This window comes from Cystoisospora suis, assembly GCF_002600585.1.
Source record: "Cystoisospora suis strain Wien I chromosome Unknown contig_3507, whole genome shotgun sequence".
NCBI classification, from domain to species: Eukaryota; Apicomplexa; class Conoidasida; order Eucoccidiorida; family Sarcocystidae; genus Cystoisospora; species Cystoisospora suis.
In genome coordinates, this window is record NW_027156302.1 from 1 (window position 1) to 16,123 (window position 16,123).

The 16,123-nt window shown below is 41.5% G+C and overlaps 4 protein-coding genes across 4 annotated transcripts in view; 1 reads left to right on the plus strand and 3 right to left on the minus strand.

The window, feature by feature from the left end:
- Positions 1-295: 295 nt before the first annotated feature.
- Positions 296-774, minus strand: CSUI_006808 (uncharacterized protein; the record flags this gene model as incomplete). Its single annotated transcript, XM_068066960.1, has 1 exon — positions 296-774. A coding segment is annotated over one exon (357 nt), but the record flags the coding sequence as incomplete, so codon positions are not given.
- Positions 775-838: 64 nt separating this feature from the next.
- Positions 839-4,912, minus strand: CSUI_006809 (dead deah box helicase domain-containing protein; the record flags this gene model as incomplete). The annotated part of the gene is made up of 1 exon (XM_068066961.1): positions 839-4,912. A coding segment is annotated over exon 1 (3,090 nt), but the record flags the coding sequence as incomplete, so codon positions are not given.
- Positions 4,913-5,095: 183 nt separating this feature from the next.
- Positions 5,096-9,396, plus strand: CSUI_006810 (uncharacterized protein). The gene is made up of 3 exons (XM_068066962.1): positions 5,096-7,172; positions 8,223-8,339; positions 9,283-9,396. The coding sequence occupies exon 1, from the start codon at positions 6,490-6,492 to the stop codon at positions 6,832-6,834; it is 345 nt and encodes a 114-aa protein (XP_067921062.1). The 5' UTR covers positions 5,096-6,489; the 3' UTR covers positions 6,835-7,172; positions 8,223-8,339; positions 9,283-9,396.
- A 1,160-nt stretch (positions 9,397-10,556) lies between these two features.
- Positions 10,557-16,123, minus strand: part of CSUI_006811 (smc n terminal domain-containing protein) — a gene marked incomplete at its 3' end in the record, with an annotated part of 12,428 nt that continues 6,861 nt past the window's right edge. The window contains exons 8-14 of the mRNA XM_068066963.1: positions 15,645-15,707; positions 14,213-14,462; positions 13,759-13,898; positions 13,010-13,219; positions 12,216-12,344; positions 11,677-11,817; positions 10,557-10,799 (exon numbers count right to left, since the gene is read on the minus strand). Coding sequence (XP_067921063.1) covers positions 10,557-10,799; positions 11,677-11,817; positions 12,216-12,344; positions 13,010-13,219; positions 13,759-13,898; positions 14,213-14,462; positions 15,645-15,707 — 1,176 coding nt within the window. The remainder of the gene's footprint in view (positions 10,800-11,676; positions 11,818-12,215; positions 12,345-13,009; positions 13,220-13,758; positions 13,899-14,212; positions 14,463-15,644; positions 15,708-16,123) is intronic.

Below are 16,123 nucleotides of genomic sequence, written 5' to 3' on the forward strand. Positions count from 1 at the left end.
TATCTGTCTAGCTTACATCTATCTATCTTTAATCTATCTATCTATTATCTATGGATCTATCTGTATGAAGGTGTAGGAGTCTTAAGCCGAAACAATTCCGCATCGAAGGAGGCATGGGAGAGATCAAGAGTCTTCCTGTAGCGTCGATAGCATTCATCTCCATGTCTCTGTCTCTTTCTCCTCTTGTCTTTCAATGAACAGAGGAGGGATAATTTTCTTCTGGGTGGTAATAGAGACAGAAATCCTCCATCCTCCTCGAGAATCCAAAAGAGCTTAGCTCAACACTAAACACAAAGACCTCACTTTCTTTCTCGAACTTTCGTTCTTTTCTAGACAAAAGAAGAATTTATGTTTCTTCATTGCAACGGAAATCTCATCATATAAAAGCGTGCACGTGTAGATCCATGATATGTATCTATATACGTGTAGATCCATACATACATATACACAGGTACATATCGATCCATATGTACATATGTATCCATATATGTATACATACGTATATATGCATATACGTATATACACAGAGACAGAGACCACCCTGTCCATCTCTACATGCGTCGATGGACGTGAGTAATAAGGGATGCCTGTCTTCTTTTAAGACCCTCTTCCCGCTCCTCTTCCTCCTCTTCCACGCGATAGAACTCCTCCTCCTCTTCCTCCTCTTCCACGCGATGGAACTCCTCCTCCTCTTCCTCCTCTCCCTTCTCCTCCTGCAGCAGAGGGTGAGGAGAATCCTCCTCTTCCTCCTCTTCCTTCTCCTGTCATTCCTCTCCCTCGATATCCATCCCTCCCTCTTCCTCCTCCTCCTCCTCCTCCTCCTCTTCTCACCCCCCCGCCTCCTCTACCTTCTCCTAACTTTCGACTCCATATGTGGTTAGGATTCTTTCCTCCATTATAAGCCGAATCCGAGCTTTTCGTCGTTCCTTCTTCTCTCAACTGCTGTAGGCCATCATACAGTTCAGGAAGGTCTTCCACTTCATCGATGCTGAATGGGTAGTATCGATTGCCGCCTCCGTCAAGAGAAGATTCTTCTTCATTCTTCTCTCCGTTTTCTTCTCCTTCTTTTCTTCTCCTTCGTCTATCTACCTTTCCTATCTCCTCCTCGTCCTCCTTGTCTTTCATGGCTTGTAGAATATAACGATAGAAAGAAGGGAGATGGATATGCTCCACGTCAAACACACACCCCCTCCCATTACGATAGAGAGTCATACTCTGGAATTTCTCAACCACCTCATGTTGCTTCTTCTCTCCCAAGAATTCCTTGAGGGTTCTCCATATATACCCACAGCTATAGATCGTCGCAGGATGCCGATAGCCTTTCTTCTCTTTAAGCTCCAGGGAGAATGTCTTATAGCCTTCCCGGCCATTCAAGCACGATAGCACTGAAGAAGAGGCAGCATGATCTTCTTCTTCTTCTTCTGATCCTGTCCTTGTTGATGTATCTTTCTCTCCACTTTTTGCACTTCTTGACGACTTCTCTCTTTCTCCTTCTTCTCCCCCTCCATTGACCATCGATTCATTGGACAGAGCTGAGGGCGAGGCGTGTCGATGCTGCTGGGGGTGAGGTAGCGACGAGAGAAGACATCTTAAGCATCGATAGATAGCTTCTTCAGGAGAGTCATACCGCTCTAATAGATTTCTTGCCGACTCTAAAAGCAACTCGTCGGCCACTGTGCTACTCTTTTTCTTCAAGCTCCCCCCACTTCTCTGACTTCTTCTCCCATCGACATCTGAGAAAGAAGAGGAGGAAGAGCTGAAAGAAGAAGAGATGAGAGGAGAGATCGGTAAGGACTGTATTTGTTGTAAATATTGAGAGAGATGATACCTCTGAAGTGTGTGGAATTGAGGCACCCCAATTCTTCGAAAAGTGAAGTTGCCTTCCAGCTCGATTTGACGGAGAAAAGGGATATCTGAGATTTTACATAAAGTGATACATGTCCCTTTCTTCCCAGCTCGCCCTGTTCGCCCCGCTCGATGGATATAAGTATCGATGTCTCGAGGTGGAGACGTCTGAATAACTAGCTGGAGATCATCGACGTGGAGACCTCGAGCGGCTACATCTGTCGCGACTAAGCAAGGAAACTTCTTCTTCTTGAAAGAGCTTAAGGTGGTCTCTCTCTGTTGCTGAGAGATGTCTCCATGCAAAGGAGCGCATAAAGAACTGATGGATGAATTTACCGAAATTTCGTTCACTTCAGACTTGGTCTCTGCAAAGATAATCGTTGAAGAAGAGGAAGAGGCAGAAGAAGATGGAGAGAATAAAGAAGATGAAGGGAGATATCGATGTCCATAGAGAGAGATAAGATCTCCTAGGATACGCACACGTGTATTCCATGAACAGAAGACGATGAGATGGTCTATGCCACCTTTTCTTTCTTCATCTTCGTCCTTTGTGTCTTTCAGGCGATTCTTGGGTTCTTTATGGGGATCGCCATCTCCATAGCAATCCAGGAAAGACGAAGAGTCTTCTCCTCCTTTCCTCTTGGTGTGGCTATCTTCTTCTTGTTCTTCTCTCTTCTTCTTCTTCATAAACTCGACAATATCTACAAGGACGCGGTCAGGTGACATAAATCTCTCTGCCAGGCTTAACACCCACTTCGGTAATGTTGCTGTAAACAAGAGAAACTGAAGATTTCCTTTCTTCGTATTCTTCTTCTCTTTCTCTTTTTCTTCCTGCTGGACTTCTTCTTTCTCTTTCTTCTGCGCTAAGATCCACTCGAAGATTTCTTCGATATCTTCACGAAATCCGAGCTCAAGCATGCGGTCTCCTTCGTCAAGAACCAAAGCATCGATGCTCCTTCCTGCTATCACCCCACATCGATTCATGAAGTCCTTGAATCGACCAGGGCATGCAACGACCACCGAGACGCCTCCTCTTAACACCTTCAGCTGGGAAAATTCATCGGAGCCCCCATATAAGCACACACATGTAAAGCGACCTGCGGAGAGATGAAGAAACTCTTCATACACTTGCTGTGCTAACTCACGTGTAGGCAAAAGCACGAGAATACGAGGGACCTCCTTCTTCTTTTGGAGGGTTAACGAAGGCTGTCTCCTACTGTCTCCTGTCTTTGAGGTTACTGTTGACGTGTCTGAAGAAGAAAGAAAAGAAGAAGAACTGCTGCAGAGCTTCTCGACAAGAGGAAGAGAGAACGCGATAGTCTTGCCTGTACCTGTACGAGCTCGTCCGATAAAATCTTTACCAGAAAGGACAGGATAGAAGGCAGCCTTCTGGATAGGTAGGAGAGAACGGTATCCTCTATCTCTTAGGGATTTCAAAGACAAAGCAGACAACTGATACGACGCAAGCTCATCTTCTTCTTCTTCTTCCCTTGATGCAGAAGAACAACAAGAAGAAGAAGACTGTCCTCCGGGGTTTTTTCGATCTCGGGGTGTAGATACACTTGAAGCATCGATACTCTCTGAAGAATGATCGACGTCACTGTCTTGCTGTTCTCCTGGGGCTGACTCTCCCGGTTCTCCTATCTTTCTTCGTTTCTTTGTCGAATCCTCTCGATGAAGGTGTCTCTTTTCTTCTTTCTTCTTTAATCCTCCTCCTTCATTGACGGTAGGAGAAGAAGAAGAAGGAGAAGAAGAAGACCGAGTACTATCGGTTTTACTCTCATCTTCAGACAAAGAGACCGTTTTCTTAGAGAAAGGTGCAGAGGGCGTAGGTTCGTCAGGATGACCATTGCTATCATCTAGATACCTTTTCTTCTTCTTCTTTATCTCAGAGACATTCCTTTCTTCCTCTTTTACTTCTCCATCTCTCCTAACATTGGGGGAGTGTTCGTACTTTCTCTTTTTCTTTTTCTCTGGTCCAAGAGGAGAGGAGGAAGGAAATCCATCTTGTTCTCCTCTCTTGTGGTCTGAAAGAAGAGAAGGATCAGGTGGATGAAGGACTTCACTTTTTATGGACTTCTTCATTGTCAGAACAAGAGATTACACGTCTTCCCACTGAGGTACCTGGGGTGTATGTACACCTTAAGACGGAGATATAAATCTGGGGTGTATGTACACTTCAAGATGGAGAGATAAATCTGGGGTGTATGTACACCTCGAGATGGACAGGCAGATTCGTAGAGAAGAAAGGTACCGGCGCTGTGAATCGAGTTTCACGGTACGAAAAGAACTAGAAAGAAAAAGGCAGAAGACAATACCCAAAGCCAAAGGTCGAGTTCACCTTCCAGGGTGCATTGCATACACTAGGAGAAAAAGAACAACGAAGAAAATGACCTAGGTTGATTTGCATCTGAGAAAGACTGACTGTGTGGGATAAGGAAGTGCAGAGGTCGAGCGAGTGAGTGAGTGAATTCCTCGTTTGTAGATACACCACAACTTTAAAGAAAGACAAGACCAGAGAGAGAAATAGAAAGAGACAGATAGAGGTCAAGGAAGGAAAAAGAAAGAGAGAAAGAAAGCGGTAAGAAAGATTCTCTTCTACCTTCCTTCCTTATCAAGCTCTGTTACGTCAAACAACGAAGAGAGGGAGAAAAGAAAGAAGATTCACGAAAACAGGAGACAAGAAAAGGCCGTCATTTGCTAAGATAACTGCCAAAGAAAGAAGAGAGACTGATTTGTCTCCTTCCTCAGATGCAAAGAAGAAAAAGACTTGAGAAAAAGAAACATCGATGGAGGAGAGACATGTGGGGTGATTGACACATACAACACTAGGCTTCTCACGACTAGCTGCTCTGCTCCCTTCGCCTCCTTCTCCCTGCCCCCTTCTCGTCTTGTTCTTCTTCTTAGCTCGAAGACAATCGAAAGAGAGAAGAAGAGAGTCCCTTTCTTCTTTTCTCCGTCTTTTTTACTCTTTCTTTCTTTCACAAGACTTTTCTTCTCTTCGGGGGTCGACACATATGAAGGCAAAGAGGATCAAGAATGCGTCGATGCACCCCTCCCTCTCCTCTCCTCCTGTAAGACAGGGAGACAGGGGGAAGGGAATCGATTCGCTTGAAGCATCGTTGGGTCTTTTCTCTTGGTCTTTTGCATGCATTTCTTGAATAATCGTATTAGGAGTAAGACGGCTTCATTCATTGTTTCTTATCTTATAACGTCACGGCATCTGTCTCCCTTTCTCTTTTACTTCGCACTGCATGCGAGCCCCGAAAGTAAGTCACAACATGACACACTCCCACCCCTCTTGTTAGGCCTCGCCAGGTGTATATACACCCGAAAACCGAGGTGTTTTCTCTTCATCATCCTCTATGGAACTCGAGAAGGTGATGGGAAAAGTTGATAGAAGAAGATGCCTTTTTCTAACTAGACTTAGGTGTTCTCCCCCTCTTGTCTCTCGAGGACCCGGCAGGAAGATTCATGTCTCCCCCCTGCCTTCTCTTCTCGAGAATCTTTTTCTCTTCGATTGTTTCTTTAATGCTTAGTCGCTCATGTAAGAAATGAGAATACTGGATGAGATTTTCCTTCAAAAATACCACTTCTTGACTTTTAGAGAGAAAGATAGAGAGATCAAGAGAGAAAGAGAGACAGAGACATCTTCGGGACTTCTGGCTTCTTGATGTTCTCGTCAAGACACTCGACAAAGACCAAGCTGTACGTACACCCCAGGCACACACAAAAGGGATGAAAGAGGTATCTTAGGTTTGTCTTTTCAGACAGCGGCTTTCTTTCTTTCTTTCTCTCTTGTTTCTTTTTCTCTCCCTTGACTTGTTTAAAAGAGATAGGGGGATTCTCCGTCTTCTGTCCGTGACGTATCGGAGAAGCAGACAAGTATCTCTCTCACTAGGGAAACACTACATGGAGACGGACGACCTCTCTTTCTTTCTTTTTTCTTTCTTTTCTTGTTTCTTTCTCATTCTCGCTATCGAAGGGGGATTTAAGAAGTCTTGGCGATCTCTGCTCTTGGGGGGTTCCCTTCAATGAAGAATCTCTCTCTTCTTTATTCTTGGCTCTCTCCATGGTGCAAAGAAGTCGATGCTGAGGACTGCTCGATGATAAGAGAAGGGAAGAGAGAAAGGGCTTAGTCAGGAGGGACACTCGATACGAAAGAAGAGCAACTGCATGCAGAACAGTGTGCTAGGAGGTTGGAGAGAAAGAAGAGAAGCGAGAAAACTGCGACTGAAGTGGAGAAAGTGACAATGGAGATTTCAACTGGGATTCAAGTGTATGTACACCTCGTGGGGTGTATGTTGACTGGGGAGGGAATCTTTTCTTGTTCGACTGTCTTGTCTTTTCTGTCTTGAGAGGTTCACACATTTCTTTCTCTCTACGCTATGTTCTCCCCCTGAGATCTTCGAGAGATAGCTGCTGTCTTGTCTCGTCTTTCCTTCTTCTTTCTTTGACCTTCTCTACTCTCCTGTCTTTCTTCTCTTCTCTCCACTTCTCTCTTCTTCCTTCTCTTTCAGTGGAGTGATCAGGTCAGGGGAAAGACTCTTTACTAGCACGTCTTGTTTTTCTTCTTCTTTCCCTTCTTTCTTCAAGAGCCCTCCAACTTTTCTTCTCGTTTACTTTTCTCCTATCAGATGTTTCATGTGCATTTCTTTTTCAACTAGACTTTTCTTGGTCTTTTTATCTTTCGTCGTCGTCTTCTTTCTTTCTTTCTTTCTTTTCTTTTCTTTCATCCATCTTATTCTCATCGACACATGGAGAGAGAAGAAAGAGAACAAGAAAAATATCTCTTCCCGTCTCACCCCCACGAAGCATCATTACAATCCTTACCTCATTCCTTCTCCTCCCTCTCTTCTTTCTTTCTCTTCTTCTTCTTCTCCTCTATATTCTTCTTCTCTTCCTCTTTCTTTCTCTTCTTGTTCGTTTTTGTCTCATGCTAAGCCGAGAGGGAAGAGAGAAGAAGAAGAAGAAGAGAGGTCAGTTTGAAGAAGTCGATACAATCGAGGAGAGGATAATAGTAGGATGAGGGGAGCACAAGCGAGAGAAGAAGAAGAAGAACAAGGAGAGCATCTTCTTGTTTCTTCTTCTTCTTCTTCTTCATTCGCGACAAGCATCTCCTGTCTCGGCTTTAAAACAAGAGAAGTTGGGAGGTCGCCTCGTTTCATAGAAAATTCGATGAATGACAGAAGATCTCTCGATGAAAAGAAAGAGATAAAGATAGAGAAATGGAACAAGAAAAAGAAGAAGAAAAGACAACGGCATTTTCTCTTCCGCTTTCTAGATAAAGAAGGAGAAGAAGAATTACATATCAACATCTATCTCATGTAAGGGCTTCTACTGCTACCTCTACTACTTCTCCTGCTGCGAAACAGAAGACTCTCTTCACACTCCGCTCTTCTTTCTCATCTTCTATTCACCTCTCTACCGCAGGCTCCATTATCTACCTATCTTGAATCTGTCTCTCTATCTATCTTTCATCTATCCATCTTTAGTCTTTCTACCTATCTATCTCCCCACACACCTATATATCTTGAACCTATCTCTCTATGTATCGCTAATCTGTCTATTCATCTGTATCTCTTACATACCCGTGTCGTTCACTCCCTATTCCCCCGTGTCTCTTGATGGATCGTACCTATTTATAGCCGTACCTATCTCTCTATCTTCAATGTATCTATCTGTTTATCTTTAATCTATCGATTCAACTAACTCTCTTTATCTATCTATCTATCTATATATTTATCTTTAATCTATCTATCTATTTATCTCTCTACCTTGTATTGCCTCTCCTTCGGCATCTCTTGTCGTTTCTTTACGCGCTGTAGAAACTAGATTTCTGTATGCCCCCTCTTGTTGTCTTTTCTACTCAAAAGCCTAGGGAAAGAAAGCGAATCGATACTTTATCTAAAGTGGGCTCTCTCACGCTGTAGTAGCATAGGATCGCCAGCCATGAAGCCTCTCTCCTCTCTTATGTATATAGCTGAGTTACGGCTCTTCTATGCGCATAAAGAAAGATGAATAACGATAGATAGGCGGGGAGATAGATAGATAGATAGATAGATACATCAGCAATAGATAGATAGATAGATAAAGTGGTGTACATACACCTCGGGCTCCTCCTGTTTCAGTGTTGACAGAAAGAGATTTCCTTCTCTCTTTGCATTTCTCGAGACGTCACTCTCATCCTCATGATCATCCTTAAGATATCTTTCTTTTCTTTCCTTCATCCATTTAACCCCCCATTTCCCTCTTTTTCTTCTGTCTTTCGTCTTGGTCTCTTATGTCTTTTCATTTTCCTTCATCTCTTCAACTTTCTCTCTTTTGTCTCGGGTTGTCTTTTCGAGCTTGTCTTTGTATCTCTTTCTGTCTATCTTTTCTGCCCCCCCCCGCGTAGGGTTTATTTTCGCATGTGGAATGCTTTAGCCTATGCGGCTCGAGCAGCGTCAATATTCGATTCCTATCTACACCTCAAATTCGGAGGCAACCAAGTCGTAAGGTCCCAATCTAGGCCCACACAAAAGAAAGAGATAAGAAAGAAAGAAGTGGTAGACAGAAAGACAGAGTGAGATATAAAGAAAGAGATAGAAAGAGTGAGAAAGAGTGAGAAAGAAAGAGCAGAACTGAGGCAATCTGTGGAGGAAAGAGAGGTTCATGTGTCTCCCCTTTCTTCAAAGTTACGTAGCCTTTCTGTACATACCACTCTTACTGATATAGACCTGCACGTGTGTATCCCTCTCTATCTATGTACCTATCTACCTGGATTCGATCTATCCGTCTTTCTATGTTGAATCTTTCTCTCTCTTGTTTGTGTCGGTATGAAGTTTCTTCCCAATAAGCAATCACGCATCTACATCGTTCATAGAACCCTTCCTCTCTTCTCTTGTCTGTTTTCTTCTTCTCTCAATTTTGCTTTTCTTTTATTATTTGCCAAAGAAGGCGCAGCTCGTCATATCACCCCTGTATCTCTCTACTTTTTGTCTCTCGATTGATCTCTTCACACATCTTCTTCTCTTCTCTCGTTTATTCCTTCTTCTATCTGTCAATACACCTGATATCCATCGCTCCTCTCTCCTCTTATCTTTACCCTATACCCCTGCAACGCCTCCCCCAAATCCTCTGAATCATATAGATATATACATATATACATATGTCCATCATATATCTATCATACATGTAGATATATAGATATAGATAGATCATACATGTGTATATATAGAGATCGATTTCTTTCTCTAACACTCGATCCCTTAGTGGATGATAAAGCCTAGATGTGTACATACATATAGAGCTTTCTCTTCTCTTGTTCGTCTTGTAAAGAATAGATCAAAGATATCTAGATAGATACATGAATGATTTGATCTGTACGTACTTCTAGCTCATTTTTCTTGTGTGTTTCTCTCTGTGTGTGTGTGTATGGTTTATCTTCTTTTCTAGATTGGTACGTTAACGTCTTTCAGTGGTCTCATCACTATTCTTATCGCACCTTTAGCAGGGGTTATCTCTGATCGATATAAAATCTATCGAAGTAAATTTCTACAATTCGCCGCCATCTTTGCTGTCGCGTGCATATGTAAGTTGAACTACTCCAAATCTCACCTTCTCTTCTCTCTCTCTCTCTCTATGTATACAGGTATATATGTATATAGATCTATATATATGTAGATAAACGATGTATGTACACATATTCAACGTATGTGTATGGATGGGTTGTCTATGTATGCATTGTGAAAGAGATGATCTTTACTGCTTCTTCTTCTTCAGGGGGACAACACATGGTACAGTCTCAAACTAAGCAGAATAAGAAGAAATACCTATATATCATTCACATTCTCCTTCACATCAACATAGAGATTGAAGATAGATCAAAGATAGATAGATAGATAGATAGATTAAAGATAGATAGATAGATCAAAGATAGATAGATAGATCAAAGATAGATAGATAGATAGATTAAAGAAAGAAAGATAGATAGATAGATGTGTCTTGCTGTTGAAACACTTTCTCCTGTAGTGTGTGTGGAGGAGTAAGGTAAAGGTGAATCTTCAATCCTTTCATCTGTCTGTCTCTCTCTCTCTTTCTCCGTATTAAACAGTCGACTCAATACCTAGACCTCTCTCTATTCATCTCATTATTCCTTCTTAGCAAGCCCTGTATATCAATATATAAGTGTATGTCTCTCTATCTATGTGTTTAGAGATACATGGATAGCCCGTAGTTCATGCCCGTAGACAGGTTAAGATGTATCTCGTCTCTCTGGCTCTCTCGTTACCTCTGCAAACTTATACGTGTGTGGATATCCATATCATCGTATCGCCTATCCATGCACTACAGGAGTAGATAGCATTTATACACATCTAAATACTCGATACACTACGTGAGTCTACATGCATATGCTCTACTGCCACCTATAGCCTACCTTCACTTACCCATATAGATATTATACATATAGATACATATGCATGTATGTACACACACTTACCCCTATGTATATATATATATATATATCTTCATACATTTCCACCGATGCATGCGTAGGTAGATAGACATATACAAGGAACGAAGAAGGAGAGAAGTTGCTAAGCGAAGAGCACGACTCTTCATTCTTCTTCTTCATCTCTTTTCTTCGCTATCCAAGATAAGTTCGGGAGAGAATTTGGGTTTCTTCTTCATCCTCTTCATCTTCATGATGGGAAGGGCGCTCTCCTGTCTTAAGGGCGCATGTCTTTCTTACCTCTTTTCCTCTCGGTGTAAGCAATAGCAGAGGCTTCATCCATGTCGTTAGCTACAACTGTATCTCCTACGGCCTTATAGAAAGCGACTCGATACCGATCTTTCTTGAAGTGTATTAAATCAATCAAGCGGGGAGGTCTTCTTGTCTCTGATGACGTCTGCTGTCTCCGCCAATTCTCTTCTGCGTCGGCGCGTTGCATGTAAGGAGACAAATCTCTCTCCTGCGATCAAACAAGAAAGAAAGAAAGACAGAGTGAGAAAGAAAGAAAATAAAAAAGAAAGAAACGCAAACAATGAATGATTCGAAGCAATTCAACTAGAGTTCACAACCCTCTCGCATGCACTTCCACTAGACATACACATATATGGATACAGTATATATATATATATATATGTATGCAGGATATATATACGTATATGTATGTGAGTGTGAGGGAATGAGTATACATGCATTGAGTTCAAAGAGATGACTGATACACGTGCATGCATTGCCATCTATGTCTATTCACAACAGACAATAGATCAAAATACCTCCATAATATATCGGCATCAAATATCTATCGATCTCTCTCTCTCTCTCGCTATATATATATATATAGATATAGAAATGGACCGACCGTTTCTGTGTGTGAGAGGAACCATACAAAAGTCTTATCTCAGTACGTATGTATGTACGTATGTATTTATATGTATGTAACCTAAGGCTACTTAGTCATGTATCTGTTTGTCTACACTCCATAGGTGTGTATGTAAGAGAAGTATGTAGTGTGCACATATGTATCTCCCTACATGTATCTATGTATGCATGCATACATATATAGAAACATATGTACAGATCTTCATCCATCTACTGAAGGCTCCTCGCAGTCTCAACAAGATGTATCCACTCTTTCTCTCTTTCATTTCTTTCAGACATCTCTCTCTCCTGCACCTTCAAAGAAACCCAAGAAGAAGAAGAAGCTAAAGACTCTCTAAATGAAACAGAAATCTAGCTGAAATCTCCAGACAAAAGACGAGAGAAAACGGAGCGTCCATCTGTCAGGAGAGAGAGGGAGAGAGAGGGAGAGAGAAGGAGAGAGAAAAGGATAGTGAATTTACAAGAACTTGGAGAGCGAAGCAATTGACACGGCCTAGATCTTGATGCCTTAAGAGATTGAAAATGTCAGTGGCGTTATGAGGCTCCTCGACAACGAGGTAGGAGCAGAAACCTCCACCTGCGGCAAGAAAAGCTCTCTCATACTTCACACACACACACACATCATAACGCATGAAAGAAATAGAAGATATATTCAACATACATAGACAGAGAGATAGATTGGAGATAGATGGATCAACGATAGATTAAAGGCCCATAGATAGATAGATAGATAGGGAGCTAGACGTTGAAGCTTTGAATAGATATACAGGTTTAGATAGAGAAAGACGTAGGAAACGTTGGCAACATAGAAAGTTGACTAAATACAAAGACGTAGACCGAGATACCTAACACATCTCCTCTATATAAATACATGCACAGGAGGGGACTCGTGAGAATACGACGAAAGAAAGAGAGAAGAAAGAGAAGAAGAGACAGAGAGAGCGAAGAAGGATGAGGAGAAGAGACAGAGAGAAAAAGAAAGAAGGAGAAGAAAACATACTTTTTTATCTATCGATCCAAGCTCGCCTAATCGATCATGCAATCCTTGGACTTCTCCTTGTTTCTTCTTTTGGAGGAGAAATTGCAAGACTCGGCTATGATTCTTCTTCTCCGACTGCCTCGCTTCGATCTGTAGCAGATGTGTAGAGAACAGACATGCACACGTGGATTTATTTCACTCATCATCGTCGTTCTTACCATCCAAAGAAAGAAAGAAAGAGAGAAAGAAAGAAAGAGAGAAAGAAAGAGGTAAGACATGAGAAAGGAGTAAGTAGAATGAGAGAGAGATGAGAGGAGAGCAAAAAGAGGAAGAAGAAGAAGAGAAAGCCATTCTCTTCTTCTTCTTCCTCTTCGATTTCTGCTCGATGTGTTTAGAGTCGTGCGTTTTCTTTCGTATCTAAACAGAGTAGCTCTACATATACAAAACTTCAAACCCTCTCTACATTCTTTACACACCTATCCACCTACCTGTCGCTACTCTATCTATTTGTCTATCTTTAATCTATCTATGTCCGCACCTCAATAGATTCACACAGACAGAGCGTGTCAGATATCGAGAGTGCTAGAGAAGAAGATAGGAAGCACCTGACCTTCCCCCTTCTATAGTAGAGACACATACACCTATCTACGTACGGAAAGCAGAAAGAAAGAAAGAAATAAGAAAGAAAGAAAGAGATAAGAAAGAAAGAAAAGGAGTGAGAAAGAAAGAGACTGTGTGTGTATAGATCTTTTCTCCATGAAGAGAGAAAGAGATAAGAGGAGACAGATATGTTTCTTCTTTTTCTTCTTTCTTACTTTAAAAGCCTTTCCCTTGAGAGACTGCAGTTGTTCTCTAAGAGCTTGAATAGAGCTGTGCAGTGTACTTCTCTTTTCAAGTGCATCCTTTAGTTCATTCCGCACTTTCTTCTGAAGGTCGCTCTTGTATTGCAGACCTTCTCTTCTCTCCTGTAAGACCGCCGTCATCTTCGATAAATTCTCTTCCACCTCCTTCCACTCTTGCTCTCCCTGGTTTATGTCCAAAGAAAGGAAAGAAAGAAAGAAAGAGATAAGAAAGAAAGAAAGAGGGACAGAGAAAGAAAGAGTGAGAAAGAAAGAGTGTGCATACACCTGAACTCTATGTATGACGTGGCTAGTTGTGCGTATTCTTGTAGATAAAGAAATTTCCCCAAATCCATCTGCTCTTGCTTGAAAGAGGAAAGGATTCTTTTTATGCGTATGAGAAATGTCGTTCTCATACAGAGGCATAGTTGCTTCTTTCTTTTCTTTCTCTTTTGAGAGAAGAGTGATAAGAATAGCAATAAGAAGAATGACGTCAAATGATTTCCTTCTTCTGCTTGTCTCTCTCTCTCTCTTCTTTCTTTAGGGCGGTAGAAGAAAGTATACAACAAAGGAAGATGTAATGGAGATGTACGTGTCTATGAGTTCAAACTCTCAAGAATCTAGATGATATATAGATAGATGGATTGAATATATAGATTCGAGATAGATAGATAGTTGAGAGATCAAGTGTTCTAATCACTATATCATGAAGTGACTTCGCTTACTTGGAGTTTTTTCTTTTCTAGGAGAGAGCTTTCCTTATTGAGCTTAGCCAAATTCTTCATATGGAGATCCAAAGTTGCCTGATGCTTCGCAAGCTTCTCTTCGCTCTCTCGTAATGAGAGTACCAGACTCTTCAGTTCATCTAAAGGAAAGAAGAGAAGAAAAGAACAAGAAAAAGAAGATGAAGAAAAGAAGGAACGCAGAGACGAAGAAGAAGATAGAAGCGCTGGTATTTCTTTTCTTTCTTTATTCACACGAGCCCTTTGGGTACATCCACCTCCTTAAGAAAGAAAGAAAGAAATAGCTGAGAGAGAGAAGAGGAGATCTGAAGAAAAAGAAGAGGAGACACCACGCTGTGGAGAAGAGGAGAGACGAAAAAGAAGAAGAAAGAGAGAAACAGGAGCTGAATGTGTTTCTTTTTCGGGTGTATGTACAGACAGACAGACGGACACGCACCTTGTATCGTTTCTCTGAAAGACTCGACATCTTCTTTTGCTTTTTCATAGGCTTCTTCTGCCTCAGGAAGTTTCTTTCTTTTCTCTTCTAAATCTTTTTCTCTTGACTGAATAAGCATCTGATCTTCTTCTCTCTTCTTGTCATTCTCTTTGACTTTTCTGTTCTTATTCTCTATCGCCTGCGCCTCGTTGAAGAGCTCGTTCCGAAGCTCTTCGTCTTTCCACACAAGCTTGTTAAACTTCGAATCCACCTGACACAACAATACAGAGGACAAACCAAGAAAAGAAAGAAGAAGAAAAGAAGAAAGAATGAAGAAAAAGAGAAGGAGAAAGGAAAGAAGGGAGATGAAGAAAAGAAAGAAGGGAAGAAAGAAAGAAGGAGAAGAGGAGAAGGAAGCAGAAGAGGAAGGAGAAGAAGAAAAGAAAGAAGACGAGAAAGGAAGAAGAAGAAGAGAAGGAGGAGGATTGATTAGAGAGAGGGGATGGAGCCACCCAAGCAGGGGGCGTTGAGGTTAGAGAAGATGAGGTCGATATCTCGACAATCGATTCATTAGCTAGCCACACTTGAAGGTATCGACTCATGCATCGATACACATCAGTCCAACAGAGAAAGACTCTCTCAGTCAATCACACATAGCACGCACATCCAGTAGCTACCCAGTATAAAAAAAAAGATGAGATAAACATACACAGATACATAGATAGATAGATAGATACATAGATAGATAGATACATAGATAGATAGATTAGAGATAGACAGATAGATAGATAGATAGATCTACATAGAGTTGTGAATATAGGAGTGTGTACATGTGTATATACGTGTATCAAGACAGAAGGAAGGGGAGAAGAAAAGACAGGAAGAGCAAGAGTCATCAAACGCCATTATTCTTCTTCTTGAAAAGGATAGAATCGAAAAAGATATACACTCAGCTAGCTATCATATCGATCTTTAATTGACCTACCTATCTTCCGTCTCTCTATCTTCAAACTACCTCTCTATCTTCGATGTATCTCTCTATCTTTTGCCATAATCTATCAAGGTATCTACCTAGAGACAGTCCCATGCTATAGGTATCTTTTCTCTTCCCGAAAGAGGAGTGGTCCACCTCCAGGAGGAGTTTCTCTTGTTCTTTTAGTCTAAAAGAAAGACTTGGAGAAGCAGGATGAAAGAGGCTTGATCTTTTTATCGCTTGGAATGAAAAGAAAAGAGGAAAGGGGCCCCAAGAGAAGAAAAGAAGACTTTCTCTCATCCTTCTTTCTTTTCTTCTCTTTCTTCTCTCCTCTTCTACGACCTTCTTTAATACTCCTTTCATATCGCCGGCATTCTTCTTTCATGTAAGTTAAAGAAAAAGGAAAAGTTAAAGGAAGAAAGAAAGAGAATTGAAGGGAGAAAAACAGAGAGAGAGAGAGAGACGTGTCTGGAGACGTACTTCATTGAAGCTAGTCTGGAGCTTTTTGTCTCTCTTCAAAAGATCTTCGAGCTCTTTATCTAACTAAACAAGAAAGAAAGAAAGAGTGAGAAAGAAAGAAAGAAGGAAGGAAAGAAAGAGTTAGAAAGAAAGAAAGAGTGAGAAAGAAAGAAGGGTGGTTATACAGAAAGACACACTCCCTTTCTTATCAAGAGACGACACGTTGCCTAGAGAGAAAGAAGATGAAATGGTAGAAAGTTGAGAAAGAAGAGACGACACTGAAGAGAAAGAAGGAGAGCGTTTTGGAGTGTACGTACACCCGAAGGGGAAGAAAGACACCCCAAGTGCATGGATACTCTTTCTTTAGCTTTCCGGTGTACGTACACTCTCTTCACGAAATGAAACAAGTGTCAGTGTAAGCATCAAGATTCTATTTCTTTCTACTAGACCTCTCTCCTATACAATTCGAGTGTCTTCCTTCCCCTTCGGGTGTACGTACA

Excerpts from the sequence above, each read along its gene's own strand:
- CSUI_006810 (XM_068066962.1), top strand. The coding sequence starts at position 6,490 with ATGTGCATTTCTTTTTCAACTAGACTTTTCTTGGTCTTTTTATCTTTC.